The sequence below is a fragment of the Scylla paramamosain genome, unplaced genomic scaffold (genome assembly GCF_035594125.1).
Source record: "Scylla paramamosain isolate STU-SP2022 unplaced genomic scaffold, ASM3559412v1 Contig2, whole genome shotgun sequence".
Lineage (NCBI taxonomy): Eukaryota > Metazoa > Arthropoda > Malacostraca > Decapoda > Portunidae > Scylla > Scylla paramamosain.
The window spans coordinates 3,904,312-3,919,859 of record NW_026973667.1 but is presented as its reverse complement, the minus strand read 5'-3'; the positions used below and the strand labels follow the sequence as shown (position 1 = coordinate 3,919,859).

The following is a 15,548-nucleotide window of genomic DNA, read 5'->3' as shown; positions in this document are numbered from 1 at the left end:
GTTTGCAGTGACTCGGTGCAGTGCAGTCAAGGCGTGTGCGCGCGCGCGCGGCCAAGCTTGTGTCAGAATGGTCACGCCACCTCTAGGGTTTTGTGGAAATAACCTCAACCTGATCATCTTAAGACAGCGACTGTTCATTTCTGGGCAAAAAACTTTCTTTTATTCCGCAATCTAAACAATGAAGGGATTAGCAATGGATTTAATGAACTGCATTAATCCAGACATAACGTAACCCTTGGATGAAAACGCTGATGTCATTACAAACCTCCTGAGTGCCCGAATAATGCTGAGGGGACGGGGGGACGGGGGATGTCAGAGTGGAGGCAGGAAGAGAGTGGATGGTGGTGGTGGTGCCGGGACTGTGTGGAGAGACGAGTGAAAGGGAAGTCAGCAGGAGCGAAGTAGACATTCGGGCAGGTATAGTTTTGCAGGACAGTCAGGACGTGTATCACTCAGCCACCTCTCTCTCTCCCCACTCCCGTCTTCCTCCCCCTGCCCCCATCCTGCTCTTATCCCCGCCCTCTCTCTCTCTCTCTCTCTCTCTCTCTCCGGTCCTGCAGACCGGAGAGCTGCACGGCATCTTGGATGCTGTGTCCCCTCTGTCAGGGCAGCCTAAACGGGGTTATTATATGTGACTCACAGGCAGCCCTTCATGCCCTTACATCTTCGAACCCTGCCCCTCGTCACCTGGTGAACAGGATCTTGACAGGCCTGGCTCTGGCTCATGACTGGTCACTAGATATCAAGTTTGTGTGGATCCCTCACGTGTCTCGCTGTCTCATGGTGACGCCGTGGATCGCCTGGCTAAAGCTGCATGAGGACTGCCTGCCCCTCACGCTGGCCCCAGCCCCTCCCTCCAGTGCCTCAAGTCCAGGATCCGAGCAGCTTCTCTACTCTCGACCAGCATCAGGACGGATGACCAGCGGGCGGCCAGCGTCACCATTCAGCACCATGATGCATTTCGTCATCATCGCTTTGAGCACCGCCGTCGGGGCCTGTGGGTCCGAAAACACAGTGTGGTGTCGGCGCGGCCGAGACTCTGCTACCGACCCCTGTGGCAGGTTGCGGGCTTGGCAGACGAGCTTCATTATACCTCCTGTCCCTGTGCCACTCTCCTGACTCCAGTAACCTGCAACACTACTGCCTGCACTGTCCTGCTGTGGGAGACCTGCTCCCACGTGGACAGCCTCTCCTTGACGTATGCCAATGCCTGCTGCAGGAAGACCACCTACCTGCTCGTCATGACCCGCCACTCACAGTTTGGCGGCTGTTAGCTCACCATATTTTTTTGCCTGCTAACTGCCCCCTTATGTATTTATGTTCTATGATGCCTTTTGAAGTTAAAATATCACAAGTTCTATCTTGTCTTATCTACTTTCAAAGCCAGCTTCACTCTATTGTTAATTCGGTGCTATATTGTTTATTCGGTGCTATGCTTGTTATCTACAGGGGAAAAAATATCTTCACCGTACTTTGGCTTATTATCTACAAGGAAAAGTATCTACACTGTACAAATATTTATTCTGGAATGATATATAGCATAGAGAGAAAATGTAATTATTTTTTTCTTGTCTTCATATTGTAGCGATGAGCAGCACGTACAGTACATGGGCTAAACATGCTACATAGACGTCAGGAGCTTGTTTTGTCATCATCCGCCAACACAAGTAGTCTCGGTGACTGAAATGTTCTTTGATCGATGCCTCACATTATTTTCAATATACGAATCTTCGCATCAAGCCAGGATCTTTCAGTTCCTTGAGTACGACCTCCGATGTTAGAATCGCCGTAATATTGATGATGATTTACGGAAAAATGATGAAATTTGAGTTGGTTTAAATTAGAGTAAGCTGGCGAGTCATTGGAATGGATTACTGAGCCTTCAGCGACTTCTCTCTGAATGACTGGGTGAAGTGTCTCACGGTCTCTTCTTGGAACTTCGACGCTACAACAGACATTCCACTCCTGCGTCAGACTCTAACCAGACATTTTCTCTCCAAACCAGAACAAGTGTTTTCCTTGTTCTTGATGAGTACAACCTTTCTTGTTGTAGATCACAATATAAAGTGTACATTGCATACAAAAGGTTCATAACACACAGATCGCAATATTAAGTGTAGATCACATACCAAAGATGATTCATGACAGGTAGTTAACAAGCCAAACCAGCACCGTTAATTCATGACAGGTAGTTAACAAGCCAAACCAGCACCGTTAATTCATGACAGGTAGTTAACAAGCCAAACTAGCACCATTAATTCATGACAGGTAGTTAACAAGCCGAAGTAGCACCGTTAATTCATGACAGGTAGTTAACAAGCCAAACCAGCACCGTTAATTCATGACAGGTAGTTAACAAGCTAAACCAGCACCGTTAATTCATGACAGGTAGTTAACAAGCCAAACCAGCACCGTTAATTCATGACAGGTAGTTAACAAGCCAAACTGGCACCGTTAATTCATGACAGGTAGTTAACAAGCCAAACTAGCACCGTTAATTCATGACAGGTAGTTAACAAGCCAAACCAGCACCGTTAATTCATTTATGTCTGCTGTCACTCCCTTTGATACGCTGCCAGACCATAACCTGCTTGCCTTCATCATGTCATTATCTGAATTATCAATTTATACTGTCAGGAGTAGTTTTGTATGGTGTTTTCTGTAGACTGGCGCAATAAATTAACAAACTCTCTCTCTCTCTCTCTCTCTCTCTCTCTCTCTCTCTCTCTCTCTCTGTGTACAAGATAATGAAGCCACGCACACATTACTCGTCTGTAGTGGCAGATAATTGGGTATTGTTGGGTCGTTGATGCAAACTATCATGATGGCAGTTGTACCCCGCCTGGCTGTGATGCGGTGCTTGTTGGGTGGTTAACGCTGTGACGGAGGGGCGCGTGGCCGTGGGTGTGAAGGCAAGTGCTGGGGAAAGAATGCTTCATCTGTGTCTACCAAGCCTGCACGCTGCCTGTCCAGGGGGTGGGAGGAAGGCAAGGAGGGAGGGAGGGGCAGGCTGGTGACTGAAGCAGAGAGGCGGGGTGGGTGCTGCGAGTCTGGCGAGGCAGAGGGAACCATCTTGTCACTCATGAACCTCGTAACACCTGAGCTCATCATTAGTATGACGAGTGTAATTGCTTATAAACCTTCAAATACCTGTGATAACTGATACGGCAGATGTAATTACTTAACCACAGTGTAAATTACATCTGTGGCGGCTAACCTGACAGGTGAAACCACTTAAAAGCTTCGTTAAACACATCCCCACTTCCCCTGACTAATACAGCACCACTCAACCACGTATATATCTTGCAATATCTCTGTGGTGACCAACATGACGGCTGTAATACCGACCATTGCCTACGCTGTTATGTTAACCTTGTAATGCAGCAGCTGGAACCACAACCAGTCTGAAATGCCTGTTGTGGCTAATGACAGACAGAACCACTTGGCAGCTTCGTTGTAGCCTTTGATTGGTCGGGAAATATTGCGAGTAAAACTACTTAACCCTTGTATAGCACACTTATTGACCTTGTAATAACCCTGTAGTGGCTGCCATGACAGGTACAACCACTTCACACCTCGTCTTGCCTCTGTAGCTAATACCACTAGTACTACTAATACCACTAAGATTTTGTAATACCCACTTATAACCCTTGTAAAACCTACTTATAAACTTTGAAACATCTCTGGAGTAACTCATGTGACAGGTAGACCCACTTTATCACTCAGAAACCTTGCAATACCAATGTGGTGACCAGTGCGCTGGGTTGGAGGAGCGGGAGGCGAGGCGCTGTGCACACGGCGGTGTCTGGGCGGGAAAAAGGTTTCATTATTGTCAGATGATGCGGTTAAAATTTCTGGAGATTTACTGCCACAATTTCTGGAGATTTAAAAAATTCTGACAGTTGAGATTTTCACACACAGTGTTAGAATAGCAGAGGAGTACGGGAGGGAGTGCAACATTAGATACAGTGACAGGAAATGTTAGGTGACAATATAACAGCACAGGAGGAAGCCAGTGAGTGCTGGGAAGCATTGTGCTAGAAGTAGTAGATAAATGTATATAATTGATAGAGTGAGTATGAGGAGAAAAGTAAGGGAAAATAAATGAAGGGGAAGCCAGGAGGATGACAAGCATGATCGATTAACAAGTATGCAATTAACAGAAGCGTGTGGAAAGGAATGGCTTACTGTTTGTACAGATCACAAATTACTTACCATTACCGGGAGGGAGATCTCATGAAGTTAGAGAGATCACGAACATTACAAGCAGGTGGAGTTTAGGGCTCCCAAACAGTACAGCAGTAGAGGCAATCTGAGGTGAGATGTGATGAAGCACATTCAGGGACAGGGTTGAGAAAGGAAAACTTAATTTACTTAGGAAGATAGAAGGACTCGGCGAGGAGAGATGGCTTGAAAAGATATTTAGAGCAGAGGGAACCTCATCTTGGAAAAAAAAAAAAAAAAAGAAATGGAACAGTGGAAACGAAGAACACAAAGGAAGAACGGCAGAAGTTAGGCGACAGGATGGTGAGGAAGAAGATAGAGAATGGCAGGGTCAGATGGCAGTCAGGAATGCAGAGAAAGACCTGAGGCATGTAGGAGACTGGGGGAGTAGATTGTTAGTTAAAGCAAGGATAAGAACAGTAGAGGCTAAAGCCAGGAGAAGGGATGAGCAGGCTTGTCTTCTAATGCTACAGTTTAAGCCTGTATCTATTTTGTCTTTTCTGTTTTTCTTCTTTTTTCTTTATTCTTCTCACTTTGGATTGCTTTTGTCTTTTGTTCAGGCAAGAGTTTGGAGGATCAGGTAAACAACAAGGGATTCAAAGATTTAGCTGTCTTCTAATGCTACAGTTTAAGCCAGTATCCGTTTTCTCATTTTCAGTTTGCTTTAATACTCTTCCTTCAACACAGCTGCCTTCTCACTCCCCTGTTACACCCCCCCCCCTCTCTTTTCATAACTCCCTTTCCTCTGCATTTATAAAAGCTGTATGACCACTGATGTTTGGTTCACTCATCTCTTAATGGAAGACAGTGTTGTGTTAGGCATCAGAAGACTGTGTTATTAGTGTTGGTGTTCCTTTCCTCTTGAGACACCCTGTATAGACCTTGGTGGTGGTGTTCACCTGCAGAGGTGTCAGTGTTGGGACGGCAGCCAGTGGTGGTGCCCCAGCAAGCCTTACAAGCACAGCACACAAGCCACGGGGGAAGTGGTCAGGGATGAAACACTCAAGATTTACAGGCCAGAAAAGTGTTTGGTGAGAAGCAACATGCATTCACACAGGGAGGGTTAAGTGTGACCAACCTGCCTGTCCCTGGACCCCTTCCCTGCAACACAACACAGTCAGCAGCACCACCAGCAGTGCAAGAATATCTTTTGCAATTTCTTCCCAGTTCAAAGACTGGATGTGCCTGTGGAGCAAGTAAAGGTGTCTCAGTGATTGGTGATGAGGGAAAGGTGTACCAAGTGGCAGTCAAAGGGTTAGTGGCTGGCCAAACGTGCACGACTACACTCGCCCTTTGGACGCTGTGCATCTTTGTAACAGCCTTCAATGCTGCGCCACACTGCCGACTGAAATGCAAGCTGCCCAGAACTGGCCCCGGAGCACAAGAACACAAGGGTTGGCGCAGGAAGCCACCAGGCCAACACGTGCCAGTCCCTGTAGTGAGTGCCTGCCAGTTTCCACCCGTCATCCCCGTCCGTACATTTCTCTAATCTTTCAAACCTCCCTACTGACGCAGCACTAACAACCAGATTACTCAGTCACTTCCAGTCATCCACCACTATTTGAGAACCATTTCCTTCCTGTCTCTTTAAACATAACTTTTTTTCAAGCTTGAACCAATTATTTGTTGTATCCTGAGAATTTTTCTTATGTTACCCTTGCTATGGTCCCTGTACCACTTAAAGACCTCATCAGGTCCATCACATAGATGCACAAGAGTACATGCAGCAGAGTGCAGCAGAGTGAAAGTGCACAGCAGGGCACCCCAGGGCTCTGTGCTGGGTCCCCTGCTCTTCCTAATTGATATGAAAGACCCAACACGCATTCTTACACCACCACGCAAGACACTTGTGCTTGCCGAAGACTCCCCAGCGTCAGCACAACGGCTCAGGCACACCCAGTGCACACAAGAGAGCACCGACAGGCCGGCGGAGTGGTGAGGGATGCGGCCGCTCAGATCCAGCGAAGCAAGTGTGGGGCGATGCTTGTGGCTGCCACAACTTGGCGCAGCAAACACCAGACACAGGGAGCCGACACACCACCACTCAAAAAGGAAAAGAACGTGGCATGATGTTACACACACATTTATTGAAAGTCACACCTGCACTGCCAACAAAACAACTGCTGCCGCCACTGCTCCCTCACAGCACACCTGGGCATGGCTGCCACCGCCACCACCACCACACAAAACAATTGCTGGGGCCATTATTCCCTCACAGCACACACAGGCACGGTTGCCACCACTGCCACCACCACCATCACCACCACCACCATCACAGGCATGGGTGTGGTCCCACTCATGCATACAACACACCTCAAAAGTGGACCCTCATGTGCCTGGCAATATCAACCCCTTGTCTTGAAACACTTGCCACAAACATCACACTTGAACTCCCTCAAGCCAGTGTGTCTGAAGGTGTGTTTATTGAGATGAGAAATGGTAGGAAATCTTTTGCCACACTCATCACACTCATAATTCTTAACACCACTGTGTGTCAGGGTGTGTGTGGTGAGGGAAGACTTGTGGGTAAATTTCTTCCCACACTCATCACACTCATAATTCTTAACACCACTGTGTGTCAGGGTGTGTGTGGTGAGGGAAGACTTGTGGGTAAATTTCTTCCCACACTCATCACACTCATAATTTGTAACACCACTGTGTGTCAGGGTGTGTGTGGTGAGGTAAGACTTAGTGGTAAATTTCTTTCCACACTTATCACTCTGATAATTTCTAACACCACTGTGTGTCAGGGTGTGTCTGGTGAGGTTAGACTTTCTTGTAAATTTCTTGCTACACTCACCACACTCATAATTTCTAACACCACTGTGTGTCAGGGTGTGGTACTTAAGGCCTTGTCTGGATACAAAAGTTTTGTCACACTGCTGGCACTCAAACTTGCTCTCTCCTCTGTGGACAGAGCTGCCTGCCTCCAGGTGATTCTTGCCACCACACCTGCGCCTCCCCACACCTGAGGCAGACTGCTGCTGCTGCCACCGGCCACTCATGCTGCTGCCCGGCCTCACAACCTCCACCACAGCACCACTCCCGCCAGCACACGCCGCAGCCAAATCTACAGGAAGTCAGACACAAGATTGGTTGGCAGTGAGCAGGGCGTGCTGCCTGGGCTCTGCCTGGCACCTGGAACAACAGTGACAGTCAGCACACACTGGGCCAAGCGCTGCCTAACACACTGTCCCCGCCTGCAACACACACACACACACACACACACACACCCTGCTTCCTGCCCCTCCCATGCAACAACAGGCCAGGTCTGCACTCCCTCCATCACTCCCCCCAGTCCCCTGACCACCTTCCCTGACAAATTAAGTGCCACCCCAATGGGACAGTGGCCCCATTAGGTTAGGTTAGGTTTGGTCTGTTAACACCCAAGAGTGCCGTGGCGGGAGACCAGCATGACGCTCCATCACCAGTGACCGCAGTGCATCACTGTGAACAGCGACAGGTATTGGTGTGTGTTTGTGTGTGTGTCAGTGAGGATGCAACATTTTGGCACATTTTGTCTTGATCTGACCATCATTTCCTTGCAAATCATCAGTGTCTGAGGGGGTTGAAGGAAGAGGGTAAAAAAAAAAAAAAATGATTTGCTACAAAAAAATTGTTAGCAGATTGAGAACATACCAAAATCTAGCAGGAAAAATAATGAAATTGTTTCTGCTGTTGTGAGCTGGGTAGTTTTCTTAATACTTACCAATGGTGAGAGAGAGAGAGAGAGAGAGAGAGAGAGAGAGAGAGAGAGAGAGAGAGAGAGAGAGAGAGAGAGAGAGAGGGGCAAAGATGGTGCCAGACTTAACATAACCTAACGTGTGAAGGGAGACAAAAAGAAACAAACACAACACTTGAGGCAAGGAGAGAGAGAAGGGCTGCCTCACTACAATATATTCCTGTAGCTGAGGCCCTGTATACTACACCTGGTGAATACACAAACACTTGAGGCAAGGAGAGAGAGAAGGGCTGCCTCACTACAATATATTCCTGTAGCTGAGGCCCTGTATACTACACCTGGTGAATACACAAACACTTGAGGCAAGGAGAGAGAGGGGCTGCCTCACTACAATATATTCCTGTAGCTGAGGCCCTGTATACTACACCTGGTGAATACACAAACACTTGAGGCAAGGAGAGAGAGGGGCTGCCTCACTACAATATATTCCTGTAGCTGAGGCCCTGTATACTACACCTGGTGAATACACAAACACTTGAGGCAAGGAGAGAGAGGGGCTGCCTCACTACAATATATTCCTGTAGCTGAGGCCCTGTATACTACACCTGGTGAATACACAAACACTTGAGGCAAGGAGAGAGAGGGGCTGCCTCACTACAATATATTCCTGTAGCTGAGGCCCTGTATACTACACCTGGTGAATACACAAACACTTGAGGCAAGGAGAGAGAGAAGGGCTGCCTCACTACAATATATTCCTGTAGCTGAGGCCCTGTATACTACACCTGGTGAATACACAAACACTTGAGGCAAGGAGAGAGAGGGGCTGCCTCACTACAATATATTCCTGTAGCTGAGGCCCTGTATACTACACCTGGTGAATACACAAACACTTGAGGCAAGGAGAGAGAAGGGCTGGCTCACTACAATATATTCCTGTAGCTGAGGCCCTGTATACTACACCTGGTGAATACACAAACACTTGAGGCAAGGAGAGAGAGGGGCTGCCTCACCACAATATATTCCTGTAGCTGAGGCCCTGTATACTACACCTGGTGAATACACAAACAAAGGTTTACTGCACACACACATTTATTGAAAGTCACACCTGCACTGCCAACAAAACAAATGCTGGGGCCATGACTCCCCCACACCACCACCACCACCACCACCACACAAAACTGCTGGGGCCATGACTCCCCCACACCACCACCACCACCACCACCACACAAAACTGCTGGGGCCATGACTCCCTCACAGGCACGGCAACCACCACCACCACCACCACCACAGGTACAGGTGTGGCCCCATGTGTCCACACACCACCACCTCAGAAGTGGATCTTCACGTGCTTGGCAATATCACCCTTTGTCTTGAAACACTTGCCACAAACATCACACTCGAACTCCCTCACCCCAGTGTGTCTGAAGGCGTGTTGATTGAGACGAGAAATGGTGGTAAATTTCTTCCCACACTCATCACACTCATAATTTTTAACACCACTGTGTGTCAGGGTGTGTGTGTTAAGGGAAGACTTTTGGGTAAATTTCTTCCCACACTCATCACACTCATAATTTTTAACACCACTGTGTGTCAGGGTGTGTGTGTTAAGGGAAGACTTGTGGGTAAATTTCTTCCCACACTCATCACACTCATAATTTTTAACACCACTGTGTGTCAGGGTGTGTGTGGTGAGGTAAGACTTATGGGTAAATTTCTTCCCACACTCATCACACTCATAATTTCTAACACCACTGTGTGTCAGGGTGTGTGTGGTGAGGTAAGACTTGTGGGTAAATTTCTTCTCACACTCACCACACTCATAATTTTTAACACCACTGTGTGTCAGTGTGTGTGTGGTGAGGTGAAACTTGTGGGTAAATTTCTTCCCACACTCATCACACTCATAATTTTTAACACCACTGTGTGTGAGGGTGTGTCTGGTGAGGGTAGACTTTCTGATAAATTTCTTCCCACACTCATCACACTCATAATTTCTAAGACCACTGTGTGTCAGGGTGTGTTTGGTGAGGTTAGACTTATGGGTAAATTTCTTCCCACACTCATCACACTCATAATTTCTAACATCACTGTGTGTCAGGGTGTGTGTGGTGAGGGAAGACTTGTGGGTAAATTTCTTCCCACACTCATCACACTCATAATTTCTAACACCACTGTGTGTCAGGGTGTGTGTGTTGAGGTTAGACTTACTTGTAAATTTCTTGCTACACTCACCATACTCATAATTTCTAACACCACTGTGTGTCAGGGTGTGTGTGTTGAGGTTAGACTTGTGGGTAAATTTCTTCCCACACTCACCACACTCATAATTTCTAACACCACTGTGTGTCAGGGTGTGGTACTTAAGGCCATGTCTGGATACAAAAGTTTTGTCACACTGCTGGCACTCAAACTTGCTCTCTCCTCTGTGGACAGAGCTGTCTGCCTCCAGGTGATTCTTGCCACCACACCTGTGCCTCCCCACACCTGAGGCTGGCTGCTGCTGCTGCTGCTGCTGCTGTTGCCGCCACCGCCGGCCACTCATGCTGGTGCCCGGCCTCACGACCTCCACCGCAGCACCACTCCCGCCAGCACACGCCGCGTCCAGTCCTGCAGGGACCCTCGGGGAGGCCAGACAGCCGTCAGTGCCAGGCAGGGCGGCAGCCTGGATGCTGGCCTGGTCTGTGGAGCAGGGAAGAGTGGCGGCCATTACAAACTGTACCCACGTCTCAGAAAGAGCCATTTCTGCAAGCACTGACCAACGTGATGCCGTCTTTGTCACTTGTGGGACGGGTCAAGTCACAAACCCTTCAGTAATTGTCAACTACACACACACACACACACACACACACACACACACACACACACACACACACACACACACACACACACACACACACGCACACACACACACACACACACAGAGACATACTCACAATAGGGGCAAGAATGGTACAGCCTCAGGAGTGAACCAGGGACATCTAAGCACAGTGCAGCACAGCGGTGCACAGGTCTCCCCTCTCTCTCACAGCAAGTGCCTGGAAGAGTGCATCACCTTGGGTCAGTGGTTCTTAACCCTTGGGTCACAGCCCAAAGTTGGGTCACCCACCCACACTTCACTGGGTCATCAAGGACACAAACACAGTTTTTCCCCGGTATACTTGTTCAAAATGTTATCACAGTATTAATGCTGTGTACAGAATACTTACTGTTCAAAATGTTATCACAGTATTAATGCTGTGTACAGAATACTTACTGTTCAAAATGTTATCACAGTATTAATGCTGTGTACAGAATACTTACTGTTCAAAATGTTATCAGAGTATTAATGCTGTGTACAGAATACTTACTGTTCAAAATGTTATCACAGTATTAATGCTGTGTACAGAATACTTACTGTTCAAAATGTTATCACAGTATTAATGCTGTGTACAGAATACTTACTGTTCAAAATGTTATCAGAGTATTAATGCTGTGTACAGAATACCTAACTCATTAACATCTAAGGCTAACCAAATCATGCACACAGACATGAGGAGAGAGAGAGAGAGAGAGAGAGAGAGAGAGAGAGAGAGAGAGAGAGAGAGAGAGAGAGAGAGAGAGAGAGAGAGAGAGAGTCACATTTATCCCCGGCCTTTCAACATAATTTGAATTTAAATGGAGTGTTTGTGGGAACTGTCATTCCAACAGCAAGGTTAGTGGTGATGGGAATGAATTAAATTAGAGGGTAGCAATCCACCGCAACAAGTGGATCCAGCAACGCGGATCCGGGTGGAGCAGATTCACCACTCCGGAGAAAAGCGACATCATTCCGCTCAACCTCCACCTTACAGACCTAACCAAACTAGCTAACTTAACCTAATTAAAATAGCTAACCTAACCTAACCAAACCTAACTTAACCAAACCTAACCAAGACTAATTTAACCTAACCAAACTAACTTAACAAAACCTAACTTAACTTCACCTAAATAACCTAACCTGACTAAATTAAAACAAATAAAACCTAACCAAACTAATTTAACCTAACTAAACTACCTAACCTAACCTAACCAAACGTAACTTAACCAAACCTAACCACACTAACCAAACTAAACTAACTTAACCTAACCTAACTAAAGTCACCAAAACCTAACTGGCAAGGCAGAGAAATGAATAAGAAGTGGTCACCTTGTTTCTCTTCACAAAATGTGGCGGTGCGCTGGAAATAATGGCAGCAACAGAGACTTCTTCCTCGCACTAACTCAAATATTTCAAATTGAGCGCTTCTCCCTCCTCAGGATGAAGTAAAGCGCTGTCATTGGCTAAATTAATCCCTCATGTTTTAATTGGCCAGCAGCTGCATTCTCAAACAAAGGAACCAATCACCGTGAACAATTTCACGCTTGCCAACAGATGTGACATACACACGCACGAACGAACACCCCCTCACCAGGGTAGACCAGTGCCCTTCTCTGATAAGAAGGGTAAGGAAAGCCACGTTAATACTGGGGAAACAGTAAAATACCGTAAGGTTTGGCGCACCTGCAGAACCGCGCTGCCCTTACATTCATCTGAAATAACCTCTACCTGTCTATTCATATGTCAAGAAAGGGTAGCCATCCAGGTGTGTCAAGCAGGTGAGTGAGTCCAAACATCTCCCGTCTTTTCCTCTTTCCGCAACTTCCTCCCTCCGTGGGGAAATAAGAAAAGTTTGTTGTCCCGTCCCCCCGCCCTCCCCTAGAGTACTTATCAGCCAGCCTTCTGCCAGTGACCCTTTATATGTCAGATGTAAACTTGAACACGGCTAGTGAAGGTTAGGCTGAGGCAGGAGCAGATATTCTACACATTAACCAAAATCCAAACACACCAGATCCCCGAAGTTCTCCCTAAACACACCGCTCCCTCCCCTTCTGTTTCTTGTGGTGGTAACAGCGTCCATTCTTGCCATTTTAAGGCGATTTTTGGCCAGACACACTCACCTGAACTTCCTTTCCCTCACTTCTACTAGTAATTTTGGTGTGGGCGCCGCGTTCATGTGAATTTTGGTGTTTTTTGGTCAATGTTTACACGTGCAACTTCAAACCTTCCTTCGGGACGCCATGAGATTCTGTTAGGCTCGTACAGTTCAGCGTTGCCAGATTGTTTTGGCCATATTATCGTACTACACAGGTTGAAATTATTGTACTTCTGGTAAAATTGTCGTACATATGTAATTATTCCAAATATTATGCAAAACTGCCATTTTCCAAATACAGCAGAATTTACGTTATATATATATATATATATATATATATATATATATATATATATATATATATATATATAGAGAGAGAGAGAGAGAGAGAGAGAGAGAGAGAGAGAGAGAGAGAGAGAGAGAGAGAGAGAGAGAGAGAGAGAGAGAGAGAGAGGTGTGTGTGTGTGTGTGTGTGATGAAAAAAAAACAACAATGCCCTTAACAAACAAAACACTTTCCTAAATACATATCATTAATAATTGGAGAAAAACTACAGGACACTTCGTTAAGTTGTTTACTTACTATGTAGGAGATTACTGGTCTTGTTCTTCTATATATACATCCGGCTCGTCGTCAGCAGCCCCGGCACTCTCTTCATTGGAGGAATATAGCACGCTTGATGTCATGTTTTTTATCATTGACTTTGATTGATGGCTTGAAGGTCGTACAGTCACTGCTGGATGTGGAAGCAACACACTGCTTCGCTAGGATGATGTCTCTTACGGTTTCTGTTATTAGCTTATTTCTGTCTTTTGTTTTCACACGGTTTACACTAGAGAAGCAGCAGTCAGTCAGCATTAGCATGAGGCAAAGAAAGACATCCTAGTGAAAAGTCTGAAACAAGCTTAAACTTGGGGTTTCCATCACTATCCTCCAGAGTTTTTATGGCACACCAAAATTTATCAGGCTGGTTGTAATTGCTTTTGTCCACTTTTTTCGCCATGTTGGTAATGGATTCAGGCAGATCTTCTACGGTAAGCCTCTTCCACTCATCGTCCAGTTGCTGGAGGGTAGAATCATCCTGGGTAATGATTCGGGGAAGGTGTGTCGCGAGGGGCACCAAACTTTGCTCTTGCACTTTGCCCTGGATGCCTAGAACACTGGCTGGCTCCAGCATGTGCATTCTTGAAAGGACTTCATCTGCGAAATTAAATCTCTTCCTGATCTGTTCTGCTGCTACTATCAAAAATAATCTGCAGTGGAAGCGAAACTCATACATTTCCTTTTTTCGCTTGCTTAATTCTGGATTGTCTGTTATTGTTTTTAAGACAGATGCACCCAAATACACCTGCTCTAGCATCAGGAACTCACGTTGATATCTTGGATCAACTTTTGAAAGCATGGTTTTCACAATGTATTCATGGTTCATGTACATCAGTAGCAATTCTTTATATAAATTACAAACTTGCCTGTGCAATTCAGGTATGACCACTCTTTCACTTTGAAATAAAAGGTTCAGCTTTTTGGTAATACTTTGGTAATACTGAAGAAAGGAAGCAGTAGTAAAGCCTGGTAAATTTAATTCAGTAAACAACATCTGAAGAGGGCCCCACTGCTCAAGCATCCTTTTCACAACAGCCGTGTAGGAAAGCCAGCGCGTTCTACATGGCAATAAAATCCTAAGCTTTTGAGCCCCAGCAAACTCTTGAAATTGTACAAATTGTGCCAATCGTTTTGAAGAGTTCTTGAATGTGTTGTGGACATCATGAGCTAGTTGTTCAATAGCATCAGGTAATTGTTTGCATGCTTCAGAGGCAGAATGGCAGAATGGCACACACATTTCATAATAAAGATTCCTGGGCAAAGTTCCTTTAACCTGCTACTCACAGAGTTATTAGGCCCCATCATAGTGCTGCATCCATCAGAACCAAAGCCAATGATATTACAAGTAGGTATACCATTTTCAGTAAATGTTTTCATTATCTCTGAAAACAACCTGGCAGCTGTAGCACCTTCATTAGCTTTACTAGGATCACTACTAAATAATGGCACTAAATCCAAAAATTTGGTGACAACAGCATTTCCTTCAACCACTCTTACCATGATGCATAAATTCTGACAGACCGATATATCTGTGGATTCATCCACAAGAATGCTCAACTTGTTCTGCTTCAAGATGTTAATGAGCTCTTGTTTGTGAGAGTGTGCCATAACATTACCACACACTCTTTGACATTTTGTTCTTTTCATTTTCAATTCCTTTGCAATAGCGGAGTCAGAGAAGCAACCTTTCAGGACTTCACACAGATGATCGGCCACACGGAAACTTATATTGTGTTCCACCATAAATGCAGTAAGCCTTATTTCAGCAGCCTTAACAGAATCACTTTTACTAGTTTCATTATCACCACGTGCACTTGTAAATGACTCCATAAGTATTTTGGATGAGGATGGCGCACGCATTTTCTTGTGCTTTGCAGTGTTTTCGTGCAACTTGAGAGTTGTGAGCTGGGCAGTTATTTCAACACTGCAAATAAGGCACATGGCCTTACAAGCATCCTTCTTTGCAGGCCCCACCCACGGAAACTGTTTTTCCCACTCGGGCCTATATTTCTGTTTCCGTCTCGCTTTTTTCGGCACTGCACCACATGCCTCCTCTCTCTCCTTTCCTTTCTCTTCAGACATTTTTAACGAAAACTGAAAGTCCT

At 46.0% G+C, this 15,548-nt stretch overlaps 1 protein-coding gene across 1 annotated transcript; it reads right to left on the bottom strand.

Moving 5' to 3' along the window:
* Positions 1 to 5,053: 5,053 nt before the first annotated feature.
* Positions 5,054 to 12,203, bottom strand: LOC135096054 (zinc finger protein OZF-like). The gene has a single exon (XM_063997270.1). The coding sequence runs from the start codon at positions 10,647 to 10,649 to the stop codon at positions 9,237 to 9,239; it is 1,413 nt and encodes a 470-aa protein (XP_063853340.1). The 5' UTR covers positions 10,650 to 12,203; the 3' UTR covers positions 5,054 to 9,236.
* Between the last annotated feature and the right edge of the window lie 3,345 nt (positions 12,204 to 15,548).

Coding starts and splice junctions, on each gene's coding strand:
- LOC135096054 (XM_063997270.1), bottom strand. CDS start 10,649: ATGGCTCTTTCTGAGACGTGGGTACAGTTTGTAATGGCCGCCACTCTT.